General features: G+C 41.2%; 2 protein-coding genes across 2 annotated transcripts in view; both read right to left on the bottom strand.

Moving 5' to 3' along the window:
* Positions 1-24994, bottom strand: part of LOC138038490 (fibrillin-2-like) — a 37202-nt gene extending 12208 nt beyond the window's left edge. Inside the window, exons 1-21 of the mRNA XM_068884366.1 lie at positions 24961-24994; positions 24207-24275; positions 23338-23463; positions 21472-21600; positions 20942-21094; positions 19124-19276; positions 17828-17953; positions 17072-17191; positions 15794-15916; positions 14913-15035; positions 12444-12569; positions 10330-10455; positions 8907-9035; positions 7237-7383; positions 6391-6453; positions 5685-5810; positions 4927-5049; positions 3754-3876; positions 2656-2772; positions 488-613; positions 76-228 (exon numbers count right to left, since the gene is read on the bottom strand). Coding sequence (XP_068740467.1) covers positions 76-228; positions 488-613; positions 2656-2772; positions 3754-3876; positions 4927-5049; positions 5685-5810; positions 6391-6453; positions 7237-7383; positions 8907-9035; positions 10330-10455; positions 12444-12569; positions 14913-15035; positions 15794-15916; positions 17072-17191; positions 17828-17953; positions 19124-19276; positions 20942-21071 — 2134 coding nt within the window. The 5' untranslated portion in view covers positions 21072-21094; positions 21472-21600; positions 23338-23463; positions 24207-24275; positions 24961-24994. The remainder of the gene's footprint in view (positions 1-75; positions 229-487; positions 614-2655; positions 2773-3753; positions 3877-4926; positions 5050-5684; positions 5811-6390; positions 6454-7236; positions 7384-8906; positions 9036-10329; positions 10456-12443; positions 12570-14912; positions 15036-15793; positions 15917-17071; positions 17192-17827; positions 17954-19123; positions 19277-20941; positions 21095-21471; positions 21601-23337; positions 23464-24206; positions 24276-24960) is intronic.
* Positions 1-25000, bottom strand: part of LOC138038491 (piggyBac transposable element-derived protein 4-like) — a 53697-nt gene that overhangs the window by 19816 nt on the left and 8881 nt on the right. The gene's annotated exons all lie outside the window — the stretch shown is intronic.

Genomic DNA, 25000 nt, shown 5'->3' with positions numbered 1-25000 from the left:
AAAATAATGTGCGTTAAAATTCAAAGAAAGATTACAAGAGAAACAAAATATCAAACAAGCCAAGTACTGAGATACCAGTTCCCGAGCTTGGGCACCGCTCGCATCTGGTTCCCCAGGCCTTCCCAGCCGTACAGCAGCATTCCTTCTTTTGTATTTTCATCATTTTCTTAGTGACAGCTTGACATACGTCATTCCTAACGACAGCAAAGCAAAGCCCCTTTCGTGTATCTACGGAAAGAAAATAGTTGTTTTCATTTCTTCCGCTTGCATACGAAATTATGTCGTCAGGTCTCAGCATGTGCTACCTATTTCTAGCAATGAGGTAAGTGCCGCAAGAGTTAGCGTTAGTTTTAGGTGTGGGAAAACTGAAGTTAGGAAGAAGAACAAGAGGACACGCTATGCTGCGCTTCTCAACATCGTCGTGCATCTAGTACGTGCATTTCTGGACATATGGAAAATTGTCTAATGAATGGTGTTTTAAAAAGACCTTCGCATTGCTTTCCGTCCAAACTGCGGACAAATCCAGAGTCACAGTCGCATATGTAAGTTCCCACAAGGTTCCTGCATGAACCATGCTGACAAAGTTCCGGCTTATCTTTGCATTCATCGATATCTATCGAAGAGAAAATAAGGTAATAATTATTAATTATTAGGAGGGGTAAGAAGGAATTTGTCCGATGCCAAAAACATGCGGTAAAGATTGGGTTACCTTTAGCGGTAAAAAAAGGACAGAAATAGGGGACTGGGGAGAGGATGTGTCCCACCTCTCCCCAGTCCCCTCTTTTCCTCCCAATTTAGCGCTTGCTGCCAGATACTACGCACAAGCATACCCAATGCAGCCCTCACTCCAGTTCCCAAAGAAAGGTTAGTTACCCTTTATATATAAAGCTGAGGGATAAGTCAGCGGGAAATTAAAACTCAGCGGGAAATTAAATATGGCGCAATAACCGAAGGTAGTTTGGTTTTTTTCTGACCTTTTCTCTCGTGCACAGGGCACCGGTGGCTCAATTGGTCGAGGACCCGGAGGTCGTGAGTTCGACTCCGGCCGGACCAACAAACACTCAGGGTCTTAAAATAACTGAGGAGAAAGTGTTGCCTTTGTAACTACACCCGCAAATGGCTAGACTTTCAAGTCTTCTAGGAGGACTATAAACCGTAGGTCCCGTCCCATCATTTTTCCTGTTAATCAACACTATGGGACGTTAAAGAACCCACACACTGTTCGTGAAGAGTAGGGAGGAGACCACCGGTGTCATGGTCTGTCGTCCTTTCGCATACATACTTGGGCTGGGTGGGTGGGTGAGATCAAAAATATACTGATAGCGGCTGCCAGAGGCGCCTTTAGGGCCGATTTACACGGTGCGATTTCGACGCATGCGACAAGCTTACGACAGGCCCACGACATGATTTACGATTGTTGTGTACGTCAGAAAAAAAGCCGTAGCATTTTCAAACATGCTTTAAAACGCTGCGACAATCGTAAGTCATGTGGTTTGTCTGTCGTGAGCTTGTCGCATGCGAGAAAAATCGTACCGTGTAAATAGGCCCTTACAAGCTGACGTCCGATCTCACTCTAGAAAAAGAATTGTAAACCGCCATGACACTTGCGGTATTTAAATCTTAAACCATAAACATAAACATAACCATAATCAAGAGTGGATTACATAAGAGTGTTGATCTATCACTTTGCGGCCTTGCCCAGTACAGTCACAAATCCGTGTATTTTTAGATACACTTTGCGCGCGAAACAAACAAAGAGCCGCCAATCTTAACCAATCTGAAGAAGCCATGTCACGTGTGACTGCTTCTGTCATGTTTTCTTGGGGACATAACAGATTTTCGCGGGAACGGGCATTCTAAAAATAGACTCATTTGTGACTGTGCTGGGGTGCCCACCTATGCCATAACACTCTTATCTATTAAATTCACTCTTGGCGGTATATAAATCCTAAACCATAACCATAATTAAGCTCAACGCAGTAAAGAGATTCAGCCTCGCGTTAACGGTGACCCGAAATTTCCGTTTAGCCAAATGTCAAAGATACTTGTTTGTTCTTAGATCATTTCTCGCCTGTAAGCTACAGATAACGAGGAATTTCTCAAAAGAGAGAGACAAGTGAGACTAATTTTAGAATTTTCATGCTATAACGCGTGCGGCAAGTAACAACCTGCCGTTTTTTTGTTGGCCGTTTCACGTCAACGCAATAGGGAGCTTTAGCAACGACAACGGTGACTGCAACGAGAACGTCACAAATTTGCATATTTAGTAGGCAAAAACAATAGCTTTGCACGCCCTGCACGTGCGTTTTTCACTTTTGTTCATTTCTTTGCCGTTGTCAGCAAAACAACAATGTGAAATAGCCAAATTTGAGGTTTTATGGACAACGTCATTACTAGAGGATAAATTTTCATTTTCTGCCCTTAATAGAGCCCCGCTCCTACGAGCGTCATTTTTGAGGAACTATCACAACCCCGTCATATTAAAAAAGTTGAAATAGTAACGAAGCGATTACAATAACGCGAATTTATATTTTGAGATGACGCTCTCGTTGCCGTCGCCGTTGTCGTTGCTTAAGCTCCCTAATGCTACATCCCTCAAATGTTACAATATCGAAGCAGCCGAAACAAGATTTTAAACGAGTTCATTTCACGCACCCTTGCAAGTCCTCCCATCTCCCCTAAACCCAGCAGGACATTGGCATCTGTATCCACCAATGAAGTTTTTACAAACGAATCTACACAGACTGCTGTTTTGACTGCACTCGTTGATGTCTGCAAGAAAGTATATCGTCATCATTATCATCCTCATCAGCATCATCGTTGTCATCACCCCTATCATTTGATAATAAATTTTTATTCGCCACTATCAAAAATACCATAACAGTCTTTGCTTGTCCCTGCAAAATTTTGCATTGGCATTGTTTCCAGTTTCTCCTACTGGGACTTACGATGGTCTCAAGAGAAAATAAAAACAATGCTTATGCAAAATTTGGAGGGACAAACAAAGAGTATTATGGTATTTTTGATAGTGGCGAATTCAAATTTACGGATGAACTCTCCGAAATGGAAACAACTTTTCTGGATACCAGCATCTATAAAGGCAATAGATTTGAAAAAGTCGTAGTCCTCGATGTGCGCTCTACTGATTGGTTCCAACAGAGTGTTTTCACGTAACGTCACAGCGGCCATTTTGGTGTCCCTTAACAAAGAAACTTCGGCCATGTTGGTGTCCCGAACTAATCCTCCGTGAATCCAGCTCTATTATAATGAAAAGACTTTCTTTTGTTTCGGTGGAAAAACAAGGTTACTGATCACGTGAGTGAAAACACTCTTTATACACATTTCAGTTCGTCTCACCCACAGAAATTAAAAAGGCTTCATCAAAAGAGAGGCTCTAAGATTTCTCAAAACAAAAATTCTTCCAAAAACCTATTTGAAGAGAATTTTAAAAACTTCAAAATCGCATTTGCAAATTTTAAAGATAGAGTGCAACCTTCCTACAAAAACCGGCAATAGGCAAATAAAGTAATCTTGCCTTTCGTCACACAATCGGTACCAAACATAAAACAAATCCTCATTAAAAAAAAACTGGCATTTGATAAACCAACAACCATTGCTGAGCGAAATCTACGAAGATCCGCCCCTCATATCGCACAGAAGAGGGTGATCGCTCAAAGACCTACTCCAGTGGTAAGCTTGGGGATTGTGCAGGCCTGTCAACACCTTTTTTTACAATTTTAACTTGTCCCTTACCTCTACAGTGCCTTTTGTTGGGAGCCAGCTCAAATCCGCGCGGACAAACACATTTATAGCTGCCTGGTGTATTCACACAGCGGTAGGCGCACAAATCATAGTTGTCGACGCATTCATTCACATCTGTAAAGCCAAATACAAATACATTTTGAGATTGGTAGGGTCTCCAAACGACTAGGGCTTTCATATAAAGAGGCCTCCCTCCCTTCCCTAATCAATCCACGCTTCTCCAAAAAGTGTGTTGCCGACAACAATTTCTTGTCAAAACAAACAGTACGGTACTAGAGAGGGTATCGAATGGACGGTGTAGAACCAATTCTTTTACACTTTGTTCCAGATATCAATTACGAACTTGCTCCGACCGTTTTTAATCAGTAGAAAAGCTTACTCCTTTGGATTCCTAGTGCCCAGTAGAATATGGCCAAGTTCACTTGTTCCGTAAAAGAAACTACAGAAAGATAAGCGCACATCTGACACCACCCCCACAGCGACGCATGCGCAGAGTCATATCACCCGGGCTGTTGCAACCATGGACAACAATTTCGGTCCTGTCGTGCCTCATTAGCATAGCAAAGCCGTGGAGCTCAGTATGATCTCAAGGAACATGTTTGGAACTCTTTACTGCCGAGGCGAGGGAAAGCACCCCTTCCAGCGACAGATGAACATTATGCTCGTGGTTGTCGTTGGCTGGAGACCAGCAAAAAAAGTTCTCCCACAGGATGCATACGTGATGATGCGTCAACGGATCAGTGTGCACGCAAATTTTAAGTCAACAGACTAGAAGCAAAGTAAGCACAAACCAACCAACAATCCTAGTTTTTTTCCCCTTAAGAGAAGCAACAGACCCCGCGGAACTCCCGAAAGCCAAAATGGAATGTCCAATCACTGCGTCAAAATGTAACTTGAAAGGGTTCTCAGGTTTAGGGGTCATCCACTAGATTAGCCTTTGCTATTTGGATGATCCCAACTCGCTCCCTATTTTGTTATTACACCTTACACTCTTATTACACTCTCTTTTGTTGCCTATGTAAATTTTACCTATAATCTTTTATATGTTATGTGAAACTGAGCTGAGTTAAATAAATCATCTTGTCTTGTCTTGTACATAAAAACGATCCCACTTGAGCTATATACAATGCTAAGAGATAATGGAATATTGCGCGTAGCTCTTACCGACACACCGTGGGGAGTAACGGCCTTGGGTGTAGCCCTGTGGACAGATGCATCGATAGGAACCTTCAATGTTGCTGCAGTTGCCATTACCGCACACTCCGGCTGTCAGACACTCGTCTTCGTCTGGGAAAGAAAACAACAGAGCAAGGTTATTAGCTTCATCATCGTAATCAACAACACCAACAATATCGATGTCGACGACATCATAATGCCAAGTATCATCATCAACAACTACACCCATTTTATCATCAGCATCATCATCATCGCCAAAGTCATGTTTAGTGGCTGCTCTAGGATGGTGCAGTGGGTCACCAGTGGTTGTTTCACGTCATTTGGGGCTAACTGACGTTATTACGAGTTTATTCATGATTTGCTAAGGGGGCAGCCAGACCGATTTTTATTTTGCCTTTGCTTGCGGAATCGATAAGTTTTAGATCGTCGTTTTTTGGTGTGACTGTTTCGAAAATTCTTACTCCTCATATTTTCCTTACTTTGGAGGGAAATCCAGTTTCTGCAGAATGAAACCGGAGGCGTTCTGTTTAAGCCGTGTCTTGAACACGGTCTACCAGACCTCGGAGACAGTTTCCCCCAATAATACAGACCTCCTAGCCTGTGAATAACAAATACGTACTTCATCCGGCATCAACTATTCCCGTTATCTCCTTCGTCTTTGTAACCAATGCAATAATCAGCTTTTCCAAGGAACACAGCTGCTACACTAAAGAGTTAATTGACAGAATGCCTTTGATAACACTTACCAACACACTTCTTTCCAGTTGGATCAAGTTTATACCCTATCTTGCATTTGCATCGATAGCTTCCGTCATTGTTGATACATTCTCCATTTTCACAAAGATGTGACTGGTGCCGACACTCATCCACGTCTACAAATACATCGATCACGGCAGCATGGTCACATGACTGTACATCTGAACCTTTAAACTAAATTGAGTACTGGCCTTTTGACTTGAGGTGGTTATTATTGGCTAGACTCAATACGAGAAAGGGATACTGACAGTTGGAGACAAAATACCTTGATACCCTACGATTAGTGCGAAAATACTTGGACCCGATTGCCGAAATGACCGTTCTCTTGCCTCTTGCGCGCGAAACATGCATACAGCTTCCGCTAGAACGCTGAGATACAAAGATACGAACGGAAAAAAGAGAGAGACACAAGAGCAAACAATGTAGCTAGGCAGTCACTCAAAAAAGACAAAAGGACAGCTTATTAGATGCACGTACAGACAGTGAGGCAACACACAAACGAAGAACTTTCTCAAACTGCATGGAACTGCTTTCATGTACGGTTCAATCGCACACTATAATATTACCCTCGCATTTTTCGAGTTTGTGCGTCAACTTTGAACTCTGGAACTCAGGGCGAACCAGGTTACTTAGCAACGACTAAGGACAGACTGCGGGCTAAATGGAAAATATGAAAGGGAAAATTGCGCCTCTTACCTGTTAGTCCTTGCCTGTTCATTACAAAGCCGATTCCGTTGGGGCAAATGAGAGCAAAATCAGCTGCAAATCAGGAAAAAATATACAATGATGAAATACGAGGGTAATTGTTGGTCCATCTTCAGTTCCAAGATAATAAGCCAGTCAGGACCAGTACACAATCAGCAATAACAATAGCTATGACAACAAAATCTAATGTTCGATTAACCACTGCTTTTCCTGAGAGGCTTTTCGGGGAAAACGAAACGGGTAATTTAAATGATAGAAACGATTGATGGGTCTCAACTATTTTAAAGTTAAAGTAGAGTTTATACAGAACGAGCACACACTGCATGGGGATCAGAACGGGATCAGTCGGGATCTTTTGTCCCGCATCTTGAACACTCGGCTATTCTGTCTACATAAACCTCAGCAAAACTAGTCAGGTCATTTCTTTTACCTCTAAGCTGTTGCAACTTTTTTTGACGGTTGTTTGCGGTTGTGTAGGATTCATACCCCGTTGTTGCCACAAGTTGCATTTGTCTTCCACTTTACCACGCTTCGTAAATAGCCAGTAAACAGATGCATCCTTCAAGTTGAGGTTGTACATCGTGTTCTGTAAACCTTTTAATTGTTTATTTCACATTCTTACAATAGAGTGTTTATAAACCGCAACCTCCTACAATTTTTTGCGGATCCTGTAAGCCAACATTGGGAGGGGCAAGGCAACCTCGTTCCCAGGGAGACCCTGAGAACGAGGTTAGGAACAAGGAAGTGCGATGTGCCTCATGGATTTTTTAGGTTGCAGATTGATAGCTATAATAGTACATCCACTGCAAAGAAAGACACTAACAAGCTAGAACTTACAGGTGTTTTGCCGTGGGCATAGCTCGCAGGGATCACCCCAGCCTGCTCCCATAGTACAGCAGCACACAGATTTTCTCATCTTCCGAGCCATCGGTTTAGTGCAGCCATTCTCGTCAAAACTCCCGAAGCAATACCCAACTCGAACATCTGTTGAAATAAAAGCAATCCACTTTAACTTTTATCCCAAACAGTAATTTAAAGTGGTAATAATAAATAATAATAAACTTGTATAGCGCCGATATCAATATAGCTATTTTCATCAGGTACTATGATCAAAAAATCATATCCTTTTTTTCTTCAGATTTTGAAAGCGTGTTCGCTTAACACCTAACTGGCAAAATTTTGAGCTTTGAGTTTTATCCGAAGGCTGTTTATTTTGAGTGTAAGTTTTGGATTTCACGGTCCGCCATTACTCACGTTCAAAACTGACCGATTGGGCATCAGAGGGTTGGATCTAGAGAAAAAGACGTCATTTACTCACTAGCTTAAAATTTCAGCGTGTAAACGCAATTTATTATATATGCAAAACACGGGTTTAAAAGTCTGAAAGCCCCGTGCTGCATATTAATTCAGCCGCGTACACACGCATTGCATTCTTAAACTAGTGAGTCTTTGACGTCATTTTCTCCTCAACCCAGCTCTCTCAAGATTTTAAAGTTAGTAATGGCGGACCAATAAATAAGAAAATTGCAGTTAAAATAAACAGGTGCTTTTTTTAAAATCAGAACTTAAAACTTGGATCATTTAGTGTTTAGTTAACATAGTTTTGAAATCCAAAGAAAATAAGAAATCTTTTTTTGGTCGTAGTACAACTTTAAGGTGATCTAACAACACAGTCCATTCGCTGCAAAAGTTCTAAACCAAGAGCTAAGTGTCGAAAGAAACTGTTGCACTTCGTCTGCGCAGAATTACCAGGCCTCTGTCCTTTATAAATAATTAAGGAGTGGTGGTGAGCGTAGTTGATTGTGGTCCAGGAAGTCGTTGACTCATACTTCAAATTGTTACCAATCTTCCGACTGCTGCCGACCCAATGATTTTCCCGACTTAATTCTCGTTAAAATGCGCTCAAAGCTGTATGATTCTCAAGTATAATTTCTCTCTCAAAGCTCCACATGCACAATTCTTTTCGATTACAACACTACACTCGAATCTTAGAACAATAGATCGCAACAAATTCCTCTTGCACGCGGTACTAATGGAAAATCAGTTCGTCTTGATTTAATTGCTCTTCACGATGACAGATTTAATAATTACGCTGGAAATAATAAAATACCTCTTGAGAGCTAACAATCAACTTCAAAAGGCTTATTTATCAACGAATAGATTAGCACACGACTTCTGACACAAATCTGCTCATCTGTCGGGTACCAGCAGGTACGAGTAGAAAGTCCTACCATACTGTAAAGCGAAACTGGACGGAATGGTTTTCTGGTCGTCTGGAATAGGGACCATAAACAGTGGGCTACCACCTCTTAAGGAGCTACACACTGTTCAAAGAAGAGCGTGGGGTTAATCTCAAAATTCGTTGCCTAGCCTTATTCTTCCCAGATTCGCGTGGCATCTCGCGTGTTGTCTCGCGGTCTCGCCAATGGTGTATCGAAGAGACTTCTGAGTAATCCAACAAACTGCTGAAACACAGAGATAAAAATCTCTAGTAACGAGCGCCTTACCGATGCAGCGGTTGCCGCCGTTGCCAACTTCATACCCTTGCTTACAGAGACACCGATAGCTTCCAGGTGTGTTCACACACTGACCGCCGACTTGGCAATAGTTAGGATGTTCGTCGCATTCATTTACGTCTGTATGGAAAATAAGTGTAAAAACAAAACAAAGTAGTTGAATTCGAGATCACTGAAGATAGCAAACTGGTTCTCGCTTTGAGTAACGAACGGTGCTCTACGATAATTTACTTCGCTACTCTCTAAACACCGCAGCCTACGGCAACTTTTATCTTGCGAAATTCTAGAGCAGAGCAGCAATTGATGTTAATGGTGCGATGTGCCCGTTGGAAGGACGATAAATTGGTTGCTTGGCAACGCGCGAGAGATCTCTGATTCGTCAGTTACCTACGCAACTAGCCTATCCTTTTAGAGCAGGCGCAGGTTGTTCGAAGCATGGTTAGTGCCAACCAGCGTTAAATACCATGGAAACCTATAGGTTTTGATACCTCTTAACCAACGGTTAGCGCTAACCTGGCTTCGAGCATCCGGCCCCTGATTGTTACATGACTACTAATATACATGGAAAATTTTCTCTATTCGTATTGGCTAATTAGAGAAATGCAGTTTTCAAGTACCAGTCAGTGCAGAACAGAGGTAATTCAGTCCAAAAAGAGGTAACAAAACAAGCATTCTTATTGGTCAATCAGATAGCCAATCAAATGCAAGAAATGGAGGCGTAATTTTTGCCTGATTGCAACACACGCGCTCGTTCCTTCTGCATAATTATAATAAGCAATCTTGAAATTTTCCAGGTATGTTATCAAGTAATTGTTTTACATGGCAAGCAATTCTCAGGCCAGATGGAGCACTCTGATTGACTGGTTTTCGGTCGGGATTTTACAGTACAGACCATTACCATAGAAACGGTCCGCTCCCGTATTTTTCTCTCTCCGGGAAATTCAAGTTGAGCGAAACACAAGCGGAATTCATTCTTTCATCACAACAGTACAATTATAGCAAGGGGAAGTTAGTTCTACATGTAAAAGGTTACCGTTTAAAATTCGTGGATGGAAGACAAAGATTACGAAAATTCATCAAGCGGAGAAGTATCCGACCGCTCAAAGGAACGATGCCATATAATAAACAACTTACTTACCTCACTTGCTCAGGACCGTGCTGGCGAATATTGGCCCTCAAACGCTTTTGTACGGACCTCGGGTCCGTATTGCCACGATCTCGGGCCATTATTCCCCAGTACGACCCTAGCGCTCGGTTTGTAAGAGATTATTACATGATTTTCCTCGTGCAATTTGGAATAAATAAACAAAAGTAAACTACCAATTTTATTCGTCCTTGAAGAAAGTTACTCGTGCTTATTTATTCTAAATTAAACTCGAAAGCATGTGATTATCTTTACAAACAAATGTCTTACCGACACACGCATTTCCGGCTTGGTTCATTCTGTATCCCCTCGTGCACTCGCACCGGGATCCACCGATGGTGTTGGTACACAAGCCATTTGCACAATACCCAGAAACTTCAGTACACTCATCCACATCTACAAGACAAACAAACATTGAGGACAACTGCAACCCGCGAACACGAGGGGATAGACCGTATCCTTGGTTTTCATCCACGTGATGAGACGGCCATCTTGGCCCCACAAGTTTTGCATAATAATAGAGTCAAATTCCCAAAAAAGACATTTTACAGCATTGTTCTGTACATCAACATGACCGCCGTGACGTCAGATTTAATGGCGGCCAACAAATTATTCTTTCGTCTTTATGCTAATCATCCTCACTAGCCTCGTTAGCAAGGACAAAATTCAAAAGAACCTTTGCGGCAAAGTTTCTTGGTCGCTATTTATGAATAGTTACGGTCTATTGGCTTATACGAGTGGCCATTCTCAATCCTATGGGTAATAATATAGACTTAATGACTGGTCCCGAGGGAAACAGTTCATTTTGTTTCCTGAGAATCTCAATGTTTCCCCGAGGCGCAGCCGAGGGAAACATTAGTTGTGGTTACACACACCTTGGGTTTGGGGCCTTCCGGAGGGTGAATGGCTTGGGTTTGGTTCAGGTCAGGTTTTATGTTACCCCTGGGGACGCGGTTTACACAGTTACAGACTCCCCTCGGGGTAAAATAATAGGGTATAATTAATATAATTAGGGATCTTCGTGTCTTAGCTACGTTCTGCTTTATGACTGGCCAAGCCACCTCGGGGAACTGTACTTTTCAGTTCAGGAACTGTCATGGGAAGTTGTTTTGTTCTTTTTGATGTATCCATGGAAATAACCCAAGGGCAGTTTCGGTCTAGGGAAAGCAATTACACGCAAAAACGTCCTTTCCCGTGGGCAAACGCTATTTACCCGTAGGCAAAAGGGCTAGTGTAACCACAACTATTGAATTTCGAGGGAAACAAAATGAACTGTTTCCCGAGGGACCAGTCATTAAGTGATTTGTTATATAGCACAAAAAGGAAAACGTGCAATGGCAACAACAACGGCGGTCGTTGGTCAACTTTCGCGGGTAACAGTGCACTGTTACCCTCTGACGTCATAGATTTTGCACTGTTGCCCGCACAAAGACTTTTGGCGGGAAACAGTTTTATTGTTAGATGTCATGGGACCTCGAAGTAACCAATGAGAGCGCTCGCTGTTGGGAGAAAATTTTCAGCTATACAACAATTTCTCATGCAAGCTTGTGAATAGCCGGAAAGGTCTGGTGTCGAAGAAAAAAAACTGCAGAATCTACAGATATCGAGCAAGTCTTAAAAAGAGAAAGAGAATTTTCTTGCTTTTATGACGAGCAGAAATCTGCCGTTGGCCATTTCACGTAAACGCAATACAAAAAGTCTCTCCTGACACTAAAGCCTGGTTTACACTGCGACATAAGCATAAGCAAAAGCTATGTAAACCGGGAGTGACAAAAGCATAAGCATAGCCATAATAAAAAGGAATCGTTTCCATTTTCTTATGTCACGTTCATAATTGCGTAAACCGGCAAATGAGCATAAGCATAAGACCGAGGTGTAAGCTGTTTTTTTAATGCCAGCGGATATTGAAGTTAACATTGCCTAAGATGGCGTCCGAGGGTACTGATTTTTTTTGTACGAGAAACTTGCTGAGACGGTTCGCAAATATCCATGCCTTTAGGACATAATTGATGAGCCACAACAACCGGTTACCTGAAATAAGGTTCTCGGTCCGCTAGTTGTACGTCCCGTACCAGATTATGAAAGCCCCCTTGTTCTTGACTTTCCTCTTTTAGAAAATATCCCTTACCCTCTTTCTGTTTTCTCGTTCTCCCTTGTCGCTGTCGTCTTCTTCTAAGTAGCAGCAATAGAAGAAGAAGAATTTCTTCTTCGAACGCCATTTTGGAAACGTGGGTCCTACCATTCTCCAGCGAGTTTTTTTTTTCCTCTGGAGCTAAGTGCGCTTGCCTATGTCGCTTCTCTTATGCTTATGCAACAAGTGTGACCTTCGTTATGCTTATGCTTAGGTCGCAGTGTTGACCGGGATTAATCAGTTGTCTACTGACCTCTGCATCGGGTTTTATCGGGATTTGTAGTATATCCCGGCAGGCAGTCACAAGCGTAGCTCCCGACTTTGTTGATGCAGCGTCCATTTCGACAAACGCCCGCGAGAGTTGAACACTCATCGATGTCTATGGGAAATAAAGCAAAGGCAAATCGCAAGGATAACAACATCAGTAATATTCACACGTAGTTCCCTAAGTCCACGTTTTGCGTGAAAAGTAAGGAAGCCAAGGCCGGTTTCTCACTAGCGAAGCAACCATTAAGACAATCAAAATACAAAAACTCAATAGAACTGAATCTTAAAATTACTGAACGCTCACTCTTTTGTAGTCTATATGTTATGACACGCTCTTTTAAGACTTCTTCTAAAATTCATTAATAATTCATGAGCCTAACCACCTATCAATACACCGATAAAACGTCACGTGTATGAGCTTTATATCCTGATAAAACACTCCTCGTTAGTATTCTTTATATAAAGAATACTAATAACGCATAGCTTGTTTTTCTTGTATGCTAATATTCACTTCTCACAATTTGAACCATTGTTTTGAGTCCAGAGGGACACGCTCTTTGTGGAATGTTTTTGAAGCCGTTCAAAAAACTCGCAGCACGTGTTTTATCGGGTCTAAAAACACTCGGCTACGCCTCGTTTTTAAACCCCGATGAAACACTGCTGCTCGCTTTTTAAACATGACGTACAAATTAGCATTTCTTTTCCTCGTAGCACGGGGGAATTTCTTAAATCCTGCACTTGCAGCACGAGCAACAGTATCCGGATCACGATTTTTCATGCCTCTTTATCACAAGTGAAAAGTCCTGGGCAAACGGCTTTAACATCCGTTCGATTTTGTTTAACAGCGATGACGAAGTCGTTTGCCTCCCCTCTTTCAACATTAGGGAGCTTAAGCAACGACAACGGCGACGGCAACGAGAACGTCATCTCAAAATATAAATTCGCGTTATTGTAATCGCTTCGTTACTATTTCAACTTTTTTAATATGACGGGGGTGTGGTAGTTCCTCAAAAATGACGCTGGTAGGAACGGCGCTCAATTTAGGGCAGAAAATGAAAATTTATCCTCAAGTAATGACGTTGTCCATAAAACCTCAAATTTGGTTTTTTCACGTTGTAGTTTTGCTGACGACGGCAAAGAAATGGACAAAAGTGAAAAACACACGTGCAGGGCGTGCAAAGCTATTGTTTTTGCCTACTAAATATGCAAATTTGTGACGTTCTCGTTGCCGTCGCCGTTGTCGTTGCTTAAGTTCCCTATTGTTGGGTATGCGCGTGCGCACTAATAGGTCTCTCAATGACGTATCCATGTCTGTATCCATAGTAACAACTACGGCTGCAGCCTGGAACTAAATACCGGACCTCTCGTGAAGCTTCTTGGATCAAAATAATTAATGTTGATGATTTGTTGAAACCGTTTCCCAACCCCAGCAATCAGCATCTTTCAACATCGTTCAACAAAATCGAACGGATGTTGCAGGTTTTTTTCCGTTGATTTATTCGCGCTTGGGCCTAAAAACTCAACGGGGAAACAAAGATCCGTATCTCGAACTCAGTTAGTAGGAGTTCGAAATCATAAATGAAGTCCACCTTCCGAGGTTAGTAAGATGTTTATTACATCTCTGAGGTAATCAGGCGCGCGGGAATGAAAACTAGCTAAAGTCAAGCGGAAGGTTCAGCTACCACAAAGCCTGCCGCGTCAGACTCCGAAAAACGAATAAATCTTCTTGGCTTCTTGAAATAGTTTCTTGCAAGATTCAAGCAGGTTTATACAACATAAACGACGTGAAAAACTTGCTAGAGAATGTTTTATCAAAGTTTCAAATTTAGCGGGTCATACTGTAGAATACAGGCGAGCCCGCTAATTTAGCCATGCAATCACAGCGGGCGTACCATCTGAGAGATATAATAAAGCGCATTATTTTGTCAACTGACCCTGTCTCGAACAAAGAGCGCTTTCCATTTGAAATTTAAAAGACGGATTGATTCTTCCGCTTTTGAACTGTGAAAATTTTCCCTAAACAAAACCGAGCGGAAAGAGTATGCACCCTTTCCCAAAAAAGTGAGAATTTTTTCGCTTCACATGACCTAATTACGAAGCCACTCGAAAAGCCTGACCGAAGGGGACAGGAAACTAAAGGACGTGTACGTGTCATTTACAGCACAGTTAGTACTCTACTAACTATGTTTCAGCTAGAGTAAATTATATCAGTGTTATTTACATGGAAAATGTGATCACGTTTGTATCATAACAAGGTCACCTTCTATCTCGCACTCTCCTGAGCACATGTGGAAAAAAACTTTTGAACATCATTGAAGTGAGCAACAAACCTGAACGAGACTAGACTATACATTTTTTCCAAAAGTTGTGGAATGGTAATTCATTTTTAACTCTTCACAGAAAAGGTCTCTATTTCATTTTCCTCTTGCGTTGCATCGCAGTGTATTTCTCTCACCTTGGCAAACTCCGCGCCGATCGAGTCTGAAACCAATGTGACAACTGCATTTGTACGATCCACCAGTATTCACGCATGTTCCGTTGCCACAAACACCGCTGGTCTGTGCACATTCGTCAATATCTGAAATCGACGGAGCACACTTATCAATTTTTAATATAAGACCCATCAAAACAGATTGCAATGCAATCGGAGGCACTAAAAAAATTTATTTACAATACACATAACAAATTACTGGATTATATTTAGCTAAAGCAGTACAGGTCAAGTGCAAAAACTATAGGATGACGAGTCAGCTAAAGCTAATAAAATGAATTATATTTCGATATACGCTCATTGACGCTTTCTAATGGCGGCCGCTTGAGTTCATTGTATGCGTTAAAAATAGTTCTTATAAAGAAAGCGCGTCAAATAGCACTACACGTTATTTTTTAGGGAAGTTGCCGAGGAAACCAAAAACTCTTCTTAGGTAAGAGAATATGAAGGAATACTGTTTTCGAAATTTAAGAAAAACTACGTCATCGAATCAGTTTTTATAATCCTCTTCGAAAATTGGTGTTGTGCCGTTACCATGGCAACGGTTGTGTCCTGAGGACATCCTTAATAGAACTCTTTTCAATTGACGTCACGATATAGCGCCCAAAGCATTATGGGATTAATATGCGGACAAAGACAAAGACATTTTAGCGATGTTTGTCCTCATTTCAATCCCATAAGGCTTTGCAATAATCTATTTTTATCAACTGAGGAAAATGCTATCGTATCAGACAAATATCAAAACGTTGCCGACACCTTTCACCTGAGAAAAACCCTTACTAACCTCCTTAAATAATGTACTACGAATTGCACTCGAAATCATAAGATGACATTAACTAATGTACCTTCACAAGTGGTTTGATCATCTGATTTCACGTAGCCGCTGTTACAGCGGCAATTAAAACCGCCGATAAAATTCTCACACCGGCCATGTTCACAGTAGCCTGCTTCCAGACACTCGTCCATGTCTAAGAAAAATGCAAACACAATACAAAATTAAAAGAGCTTGTAATTATCCATGCCTTAGGCAAATAGTGGCCTGGGTATCAAAATGGAATTGATTCGATATGTCTACCGTCTGAAAGAGAAAGCAAGACCTTCCCTGGCAATCACTAACCACACCTAATTGGTTTGCACAATGGTCACTCGCGCCGAAACTTTAAACTCGTCGTCTAAAGCTAACTTTGTCTCGTGAAATGCAGTGACATGGACCAAGTGTGGGAGTCGTACGCTATTGGTTATTAACTCCCGTCTCAAATGAATATACTTACGGTCCGTTTATGAAATTTAAAATGTCATCACAGTAAAAAGAAGTCAAGAAAGCTTAGTGGAGTATGGATTCATCTATGGATTGGTCGAAAATCCGTCCCCATCCAAATGCAAGAGTTTCGTTACGAGGCCGTCTGAGAAGCCTTTGCACTGAAGAACAGTTTTGCAAGTTTGTGGGTCAGTTGATTATAAGGGGGATTAGATAGACGGTGTGCATGTATCAGGATTTAAGTGTTGGTATGCCGGTACCGGTACTGAACTTGATATTTTTAGACTAAATAGCCTTCTCATCGGAAATAGGATCAGGGTATCTTAGAGAATTAGGTCTTGATTGATCTTGCTGTGTACTGTTTTAGGGTCGAGTATACAAAAACTTGTGACATGGGCCTTGTAGCTTGGGAGATACAAATACTCCATTCATTGTTCGGTATCAAAAATAACTTCCTATTGTTTGTTATGATATGGTATTGTATGGTATAGTATTTCAAAAGTGAAGTACAGTTCAAGTTTGTGAAGTGAGTACACTGAGTCACCTTCTTCACACGATGCTAAACATATCTTCCCACTTAATTGACTAACAAAACACTAATTCATTATTTTTGCTAATAGGATATAGAGCGCTGCACTTGTTCTACTCACTGACGATGAATCAAGAAAGCTGGAGGCTGTCGAAGTTTGTCTTAACGTTTAACACTATAATTTTCCAACTTTGCGAATCCTTCCATGCTCGAATCCCATGATGGCCTTTATTTTCCAGTTCAAAAGAATCGATTTTTTTCCCGATTTCAGTCCCTTCGTTGTTCCGAATAAGGTGAGATAGCATTTACGCTAAGGAAGCTATGGAATGTACTGACCTGTGCAAGAAAGACCAGTGACGTCAAGCTTCGATCCTGCGAGGCATGTACAGATGAAGCTACCGAAGGTATTGAGGCAGGTGCCATTGTTACACGGTGACAGCTTGCATTCATCCACGTCTGTTTTAAAACAAGAAAATCACCTTTTAACAAGGACTAGTAAAGCCACGAAAATCATATTTCAATCTCGGATATTCAGTGTTCTGATTGGCTTACTCAATCTCGGTAATCAGTTGATGTACCACGTGACAACATTTCGAAACCGATTTGCGCCGGTCGTTTTGTAAAATTGAAGCAGTTCAAAGTTTAATGAATGAATGAATTTTTCTCACTTGTTGGACATGAGAGTTTCATATCCAACGCGAGCTCAAGAAATAATTGCTACACATCACTTTCAACGATAATAAAAAATGCTTAAAATAGCATTTTAGCAGACCTTTGGCAATTTTAATGTGAATCTCCGTAAAAACGAAGAATTTCTAACTTATATTCCATGTATTCCTATTCCGGAATACGGTCAATCGAACGCACCCGTAGGGCACCTTCGTTTTTGCGGAGATGCACATTAATATTGTCAAACATCTGCTAAAATGCTATTTTAAACATATCTCTATTATCCTTGTTGCTGCATAACGCCAGACATGGTGTTTCAAATCATCACTCCGCGTATTCCTATTCCGGAATAGGGTCAATCGAACGCACGTGTCCTGTTTGCACCTGATTCGAGAGTTCCGTAACACAATCTTGCATCTTTACCTTTACAAACGACTCCTCTTGCACCAATCGCGTAACCCAGAGGGCATTCACAGCGATACCTTGTTCTTGTGTCGATACACTTTCCGTACAAACACAACTCTGGGAAGAGCTCGCACTCATTCACAACTGCAAGTGTAAAGCAGTTTGACTTAGCGAGATCACTCATAATAAGATAACAGGGTTAAAGCTATTTAAAGAAAACAATCTAATGCTTAATTGTGACACCCCCCCCCCCCCCCCAAATCATTATCCATCGGACACTGGATAAATTAAATGATTATTCATCATTATTTATCATCAAAGGACGTTAGTCTTATTCTATTCGGAAGCTTTGAAATTATATCTTGAACTTCTAACTTACTTAAGGGAAATAGTGCTTTTTTTGTTTCTCCATCAGTACGAAGGACTGGATTAATAACAACCTCACTACCTACGAAGGCGCGCGGGGCGCCTCAACCAAAATGGAATTGAAATTCTTCAAACTTAATTAACTTTCACTATGGTGGGTGGGGTTACAAAACACAGCCAGGCTCTAATCACAGTGTACCTACATGAATTATCGTACACCCAAATTTATCATTAAAGATGAAGGTAACACTAAGGGTTCCAAAAGTAAAAAAGAACAATCAATGCATTATTGCGATTAACATCAAGGGCACAGTTACTCAAAGCCTGATTTAACTAATTCTGGATTATGGCGGGAAACTTAAATTGCAGTCTATAATTGGAAGCCTCCAGAATCCCAAAGAGAGTGCTGCATGGAGAGCTGCAAGATAAAACAAGCTAAGAGGCAGGGAGCGCCCAAAACTCCGCTACAATGCCCAATGCAAAACCACCTTGCAAGAACTATCCATCGATATTGAGAACTGGAAAGTGCTAGCCGAGAATCGATGTTACTGGAGATCAGCTGTGTGTGCAGAAGCCAAAGCATACGAGGATGCCCGTATTGATCATGCTGAGGAAGCTAGACAAAGACCCAAGTCTTCAGTATTGGTTGACACTTCTTCGTCACAGTTCCTATGCAAGTTCTGTCAAAAGCAATGCCAAGCACGCATACGACTGATCAGTCACGAAAATCACAGCTCAAAGAGGATCTCACAATGAGACGCTAAAGTCCGTGTTTCCGCGAGATTTTTAGCCTTGCTTTCCTTCAGCATAGGATTACAACTCAAGGATAAGGCTTTTTTTAACCGACCAAATTCAAGCCTGGGTTTGTACTTAATCGCAGATTAGTTACGGTGTTAATCCGCTCTGTTTTAAACAACTGAGGACTTAAATGTGGTCACGCACTCTTACCTCTTGGCGCATGCGTCACAGGAATGATCGTTGTCAGTTGTTGAGAAGGTACGATGGCCGAAAAAGGACTGGCAGGACTACTAGAGAGAAAATCGGCCGTGGTTGGTCTCACGAAAGGTCCTGGTAAATCCAGGCATAAAGCAGTGAATTCGACTGAAGAAAAAAAAAATGAGACTTTAAGTTAACTACCCATTTTTGACCAAATTAAAATCGAATATAACGTAGGTAAGTTAAGGTTTAAACTTTGACCCGGTTGGCAATCAGGTCTCTGCCACTGAGCATTACTCAGCGCAAACAAGACGGAAAACCGCAAACTAATTACCGCGCACCGGTGGCTCAATTGGGTGAGTATCGGGGTGCCATGCGGAAGGTCGTGAGTTCGACCGAATTACATCCGCAAACTGGTTAGACTTTCAAGTCTTCTCAGATAAGGACTATAAACCGTAGGCTGCGTATCACAACCCTTGTTAAAGTGCATATGACACAAAATTTTATATTTGCTTGTTCGAAAGAGCTTTTAAAATGATGAAGAACGGCGTTTATTTTATTGTGATAGCTCTCTTGGTTGCCGAGTTATTCAAATTAGACGACTTGTGACGTCATATAGTGGACACAAGATGATGTAAAATCACAAAAAATGGAACATCTCTGAAGACTTTTTCTGTATAGAACTGAAACTTTTTGCAGTTCTTATACTCGTTACAAAGTTTCATGATATGGCCCAGTGTGACGTTTCCATAGCAATGCAATGGGCTCCAGGCCCCCTCCATCCAAAGGGTGAAATCAGAGTTTCCCTCCCCAATATAAGGGTTATTTGCTCTTGATGTTAATTCAGACCGTGTGACCGAATATGGACATTACACAGCACAAGCACAAGGAAGTCTGTTAGACTCTAAAGCAACAAAGAAGGCATTTTCGATATCGGAAAGGTAGAGGTCTGGTAACGAGTATGTTGCTATGGTGACATCAGAATCACAATTTCAATGCGTAGTTTTGGTAGCACATCAACCATGCAAAATTTCAACCTTGCAGACTTAGTATTTGCAAAGATATTCCATGTTTTGTGATTTTACGCAGTTTTGTGTACACTATGTAACGTCACAAGTCATCGAATTTGCATACATCAAAATCAGGAGCCATAATCAGGGATTCCATCCCTGATTATGGCTCCTGATCAAAATCTTGAATAGCTCGGCTACCAAGAGTGCTATCACAATAAAGTAAACACTCTTCTTCACCATTTTGAAAGCTCTTTCGAACAAGCTAATAAAATTTTTTGTGTCATATGCACTTAAAAAAAAAAACTATGTGGGACGTTAAAGATCCCGCACACTGATCGAAAAAAGCGTAGCACAGAGTTCCCGGTGTTGTGGTGTGGCCTGACCGAGTAGACTATGGCTATTACGCCCTACCCTCATAAAAATAGTGCATACTCGTAATACACGATCGTAATACAATTACGATCTTGCTGTCATCAACTTGTCAAGGTTTCTCTGCCGTTGATAAAGCACTCTAGTGAGGGAGTGAGTGACTGAGTCAGTCAATCGCCTACAATCAAAGAATCATCTACCAACCAACCGACAATCGTCAAATCCTTCTTTGAAAAATTTGGTCGATAAAGGCTGCTGTCAGTGAAAATATTTCAACTTACAAAGTATAACAGTTTAGATATTCACAAAGTCAAAAATGTTTCCTTTTCAAAGCACAGATAAACCTTTTCGTAAACGATTTTATCCTTCACACTATCTTCAGTTGAAATCATTTTGATTAGCAAAACAATAAAGGGAACACGCAGTATAACTCCAACCCTGTGCTTACTCGATGCTTGTTTGGGACAAAGTCGGCATTTTGAGCTGTAAGCCACGCCCACACCGGTACAGCAGCAGTTTGCTCGAGTCACATTCTTGGAAAACTTGTTTTTACAGAAAGTGTCTCTTTCGACATCCATGTAACATTCCTGTGGTCGCGTATCTGTAAAAACACCAGCAAATTCATCGGTATTAAGAACTGTAACTTCTTTTCCCTAGAGGTCATTTTGTATTGTGCTTCGAAATCACTCACTTCTATTTGCTTTGCAAAACTTTTAAATGCTGGTTTTGTTGCTCTCAGCAACAAAGCGTCCTGTAAATGATTAACTTAGAGAGCGTATTTGTAAAGTACAGTCCTGTTGACTTCAAGGCGAACATTCTCGCTCGATTCGAGAGATATATATGTGTCTTCATCTGTATTGCAACTCTGCCAAAATGCGAAGGACTCGTCTTTTATTGCAGAGAAAAAACCCTTGTGTTTTTTTTTTTACTGTAAGACACATAAACTTGAAAGTAAGATACATTTGATGAACACTTTACCTTCACAACGGCTGTCCCGCGGATTGCGGGTTTGACCCTCGGGACAGACGCAATCATAACTTCCATTCTTATTAATGCATACACCATCCAAGCCGCAAATAAAGTCAATTTCTTTACACTCATCCACATCTAGAAAACAAACAATCAAGGACAAAAAGTAAGTAGCCCGTTATTCGGGAGCAGGAGCAGCGGTCATTTCAACTCGTAACTTGAGTGAACCCTTTATTCAAAATTACAATCTCTCTGAATTGAAAGAGGATTATTCCAAAACCGCGCAACGGTGGCTCAGTTGGTTGAGCACGGGCTGTCACGCGGGAGGTCGTGAGTTCAACTCCGGCCGGACCAACACTCAGGGACTTTAAATAACTGAGGAGAAAGTGCTGCCTTTGTAATTACATCCGCAAATGGTTAGACTCTCTAGTCTTCTCGGATAAGGACGATAAGCCGGAGGTCCCGTCTCACAACCCTTGAATGTTCATAATCCTGTGGGACGTAAAAGAACCCGCACACTTGTCGCAAAAGAGTAGGGCATGTAGTTCCCGGTCTTGTGGTCTGTCTTCTGTGATGTATCGTGGTTGGGAGGGTAAATGCTCGGAGCGAGTGAGTTTGCGACTCTTTGAAACGAGTGAATAAAAAAATCGTGCGAGCGAAAAAACTATGAAGTTATTTTGTTTATTTCATAAGTACTGGATGAGGTTTCTTTCAAACAATAATGACAACAGAGATTAGCCGATGAAGTGAAAAACTCACACAAGTATCCGTTTCAACTCCGCTGCTGGGATGTCTTCATCTTTTCTAATTTCATTCTTAGTTTCTAAAAAGCCTTGCAAAAGTTTTACATCTCGTTGTGTTTTTTTCTCGAAGGCACTGTTCTCTTGTTCAAAAATGAAATAGTCAACCGAACCGGTGTCCATAAACATTTCCGACAGCTTGAAAGTAAAACAGCGGCTTGCAAGTTTTCGCGCCGGCGCCAAGGATGACGTAGGTTCCCTAACGATCACTTTTCACAGTACCGTTCATCCAGTCAGAAGCCGTGAACGATGACTTTTCACGGGTGCAATTTCATCGTTCACGTCGCTGATTGGCTGTGACTAATACAAAACGATTTTTTCATCACTGTCATTTCTGTGAGTAAATCGTAGTACTTATGTGATAAATTCCTGTAACACTTTACCGATTCTTGCGTTTCTAGGTCCTATTTCGTGCGAAACTGATGATTGAGTGACCGCGAAGGGTAACTTGCCCCAAGAACAAAGGTTTGAAAATGGAACATTTTAAGGGCGGTGCCTACTAATTAAAAGGTATCTTTGCCCCGGTTTATGATTATGCGGGAAATGTAGATCTTAACAAGTGTTATTGAAATCCAAAAAGAAAATTGGGGGTAACCTCGCATCTTTCAAAGATAATTCACGAACAATATTTGTAAAAAGCTTTAAAACACAGAGCCATATATGGCGTTCTTTCTCAAATTGAAGCTTAATTATCTCTGGAAAATGCATGGTTTGCCCCCAATTTTCGTTTTGGATACCAATAGTATACTAAGATCTACTTTCTCCGGTAAGTTTTATACCGCGCAAAAATATCCCGGTATTAGTAAGCTTCACCGATAGGAAATCCGAATATCTGGAGATGCGCAGAACGTATGCGTAATAACAATAATAGGCACCGTCCTTAATGTAAGTGCAATTTCATACGCTTTGTTTGCCCCTCAAAATTTGGGGGGGGGGGGGGGCAAACAAAGTATTATGGGAATGTGAAAATGGTGACTTAGAAACTGACATCGTTCACCATTATGCAACAGTCACCCCAACTGGAATTTTCCAACAAATGGTAAACACCCAATAAGTTAAAAAATTCTAAACGCACCGATGCAATTTCCGGTTGTGATGTCGTGCTTGAATCCTTTGGGGCAGTAGCAATTGAAACTGCCCAATGTATTTAAGCAGCGTCCCTCACTGCAAATACCAGGGATCTCACGGCACTCATCCACATCTGCAAAGTGAAAAAAAATGAATCATTGATTTATCAGATGTCAAATATTGCGCTTGAGTCATTTCAGACTTTTTTAACCCCCTTCCCAGGTTAGTTACACAATCAAATCACACCTTCTTTGTTTAAGCAGCTTAGTTTAATAGGTGCAACCAATCTCTAGATAAACAGATAACAATCTGCAATGTACACTTGCTGGTGGACGAACAAAAGAGAACTAATGATCGAGAGATCGTTTGTTTTCGTCCACCAACATGGCCGCGATGACGTCACGTGAAAACCACCTATTTAAGCCCGCCATAGCTTTCTTTATTCATTCTTGACAACAGCGTCCTGGCGTCGCCGAATTCTCCGCAATAAAGTCTATCCTTGTTTTTTTGCCTTTTTTTAAAAACTCGGTAAATTTTATCGTGTTTATTTTTAATTCGAAAGTAGGCAGAGTAAGAAACGACGACAGCTATGGTGACGACAACAACACAAAACAATAATATTATTGGTTGAAAGAGGACAAAAATCGTGCTGTACGTGCTATTCTTACGTAACAACTACATCAAGTGGAAATCCCCAAATTTAGGTTTGAACGATAACGTGGGCATACAAATGTAAAACTTTCATTCTACATTTGTATTCTGAAACCAATCCGTCGTACCAAATTACTAAAAGGATAATTTTACTCACATTTCTTATTTCAGTTGCAGAGTTAGAGAGAGCTATAATAATAATTACGAACAAGTATTCAAGCTCACCTTTGATGACAAGAGTGAAGGGGTCTGGAACAAATCCTATTCCCCCAGGACAAAGCTGAAGAAATTCCTCTGAAATCATTAAACAAAACAACATTTCAGCAAATTTACTGTTAACATAAGCTAAGAAGCATTAATCTCAACGGTTTCAGGGACATTTTTCGTTTGTACTAGAATTCTCCGAGGGGAGACAGTTTGCTTGGAGCTAGGATCCTCCAAATCTACAACTTCAAGGGTCCCATTTGCAAGAATTACAGATGCTCGGTTAGATCGCTAGAAGAATAGACCATTTTCATATTCTCAGTGTTGGACTGGAACTAGCTTGAAATGGAGGCTAATGTGGGGGAATATATTTAACAATTATCCCGCGAAATCATGCGGAATAAAGCCTAATACTTGGCGATGTTGGCTAAAATCAGGCGATATTCCGCAAGATTGCGCAGGATAATTGCTTTATGCTTTATTTTTCAACACATTGATGTCAAAGCGCAATTTTATACGTTTATTAGAAAAAAAAGCTGGAAAAACTACCATTTTTCTCCGCGACACACAAAATTACGTATATCGCAGGATATACGTTGAGTACACACGTCGAATATTGAGCGCGCTAAGATTGAGTTTTTTTCCGCGCACTACACTAGTTCAAGAGCAATATCTATCGGCAGCAAGTTCTAATTTGACAAATTCACCTCCGAGATCGATCAGACTTTTAATTCACCACAATTTAAGTTGACAAATTTAATTTCTTTAACCGTACCAGTTCCTCTTAAAGGACACTGCTCGCACGGCTCTCCCCA

This window comes from Montipora capricornis, chromosome 2 (assembly GCF_036669925.1).
Source record: "Montipora capricornis isolate CH-2021 chromosome 2, ASM3666992v2, whole genome shotgun sequence".
Taxonomy (NCBI): Eukaryota; Metazoa; Cnidaria; class Anthozoa; order Scleractinia; family Acroporidae; genus Montipora; species Montipora capricornis.
This window is presented reverse-complemented; position numbering and strand designations above follow the sequence as displayed.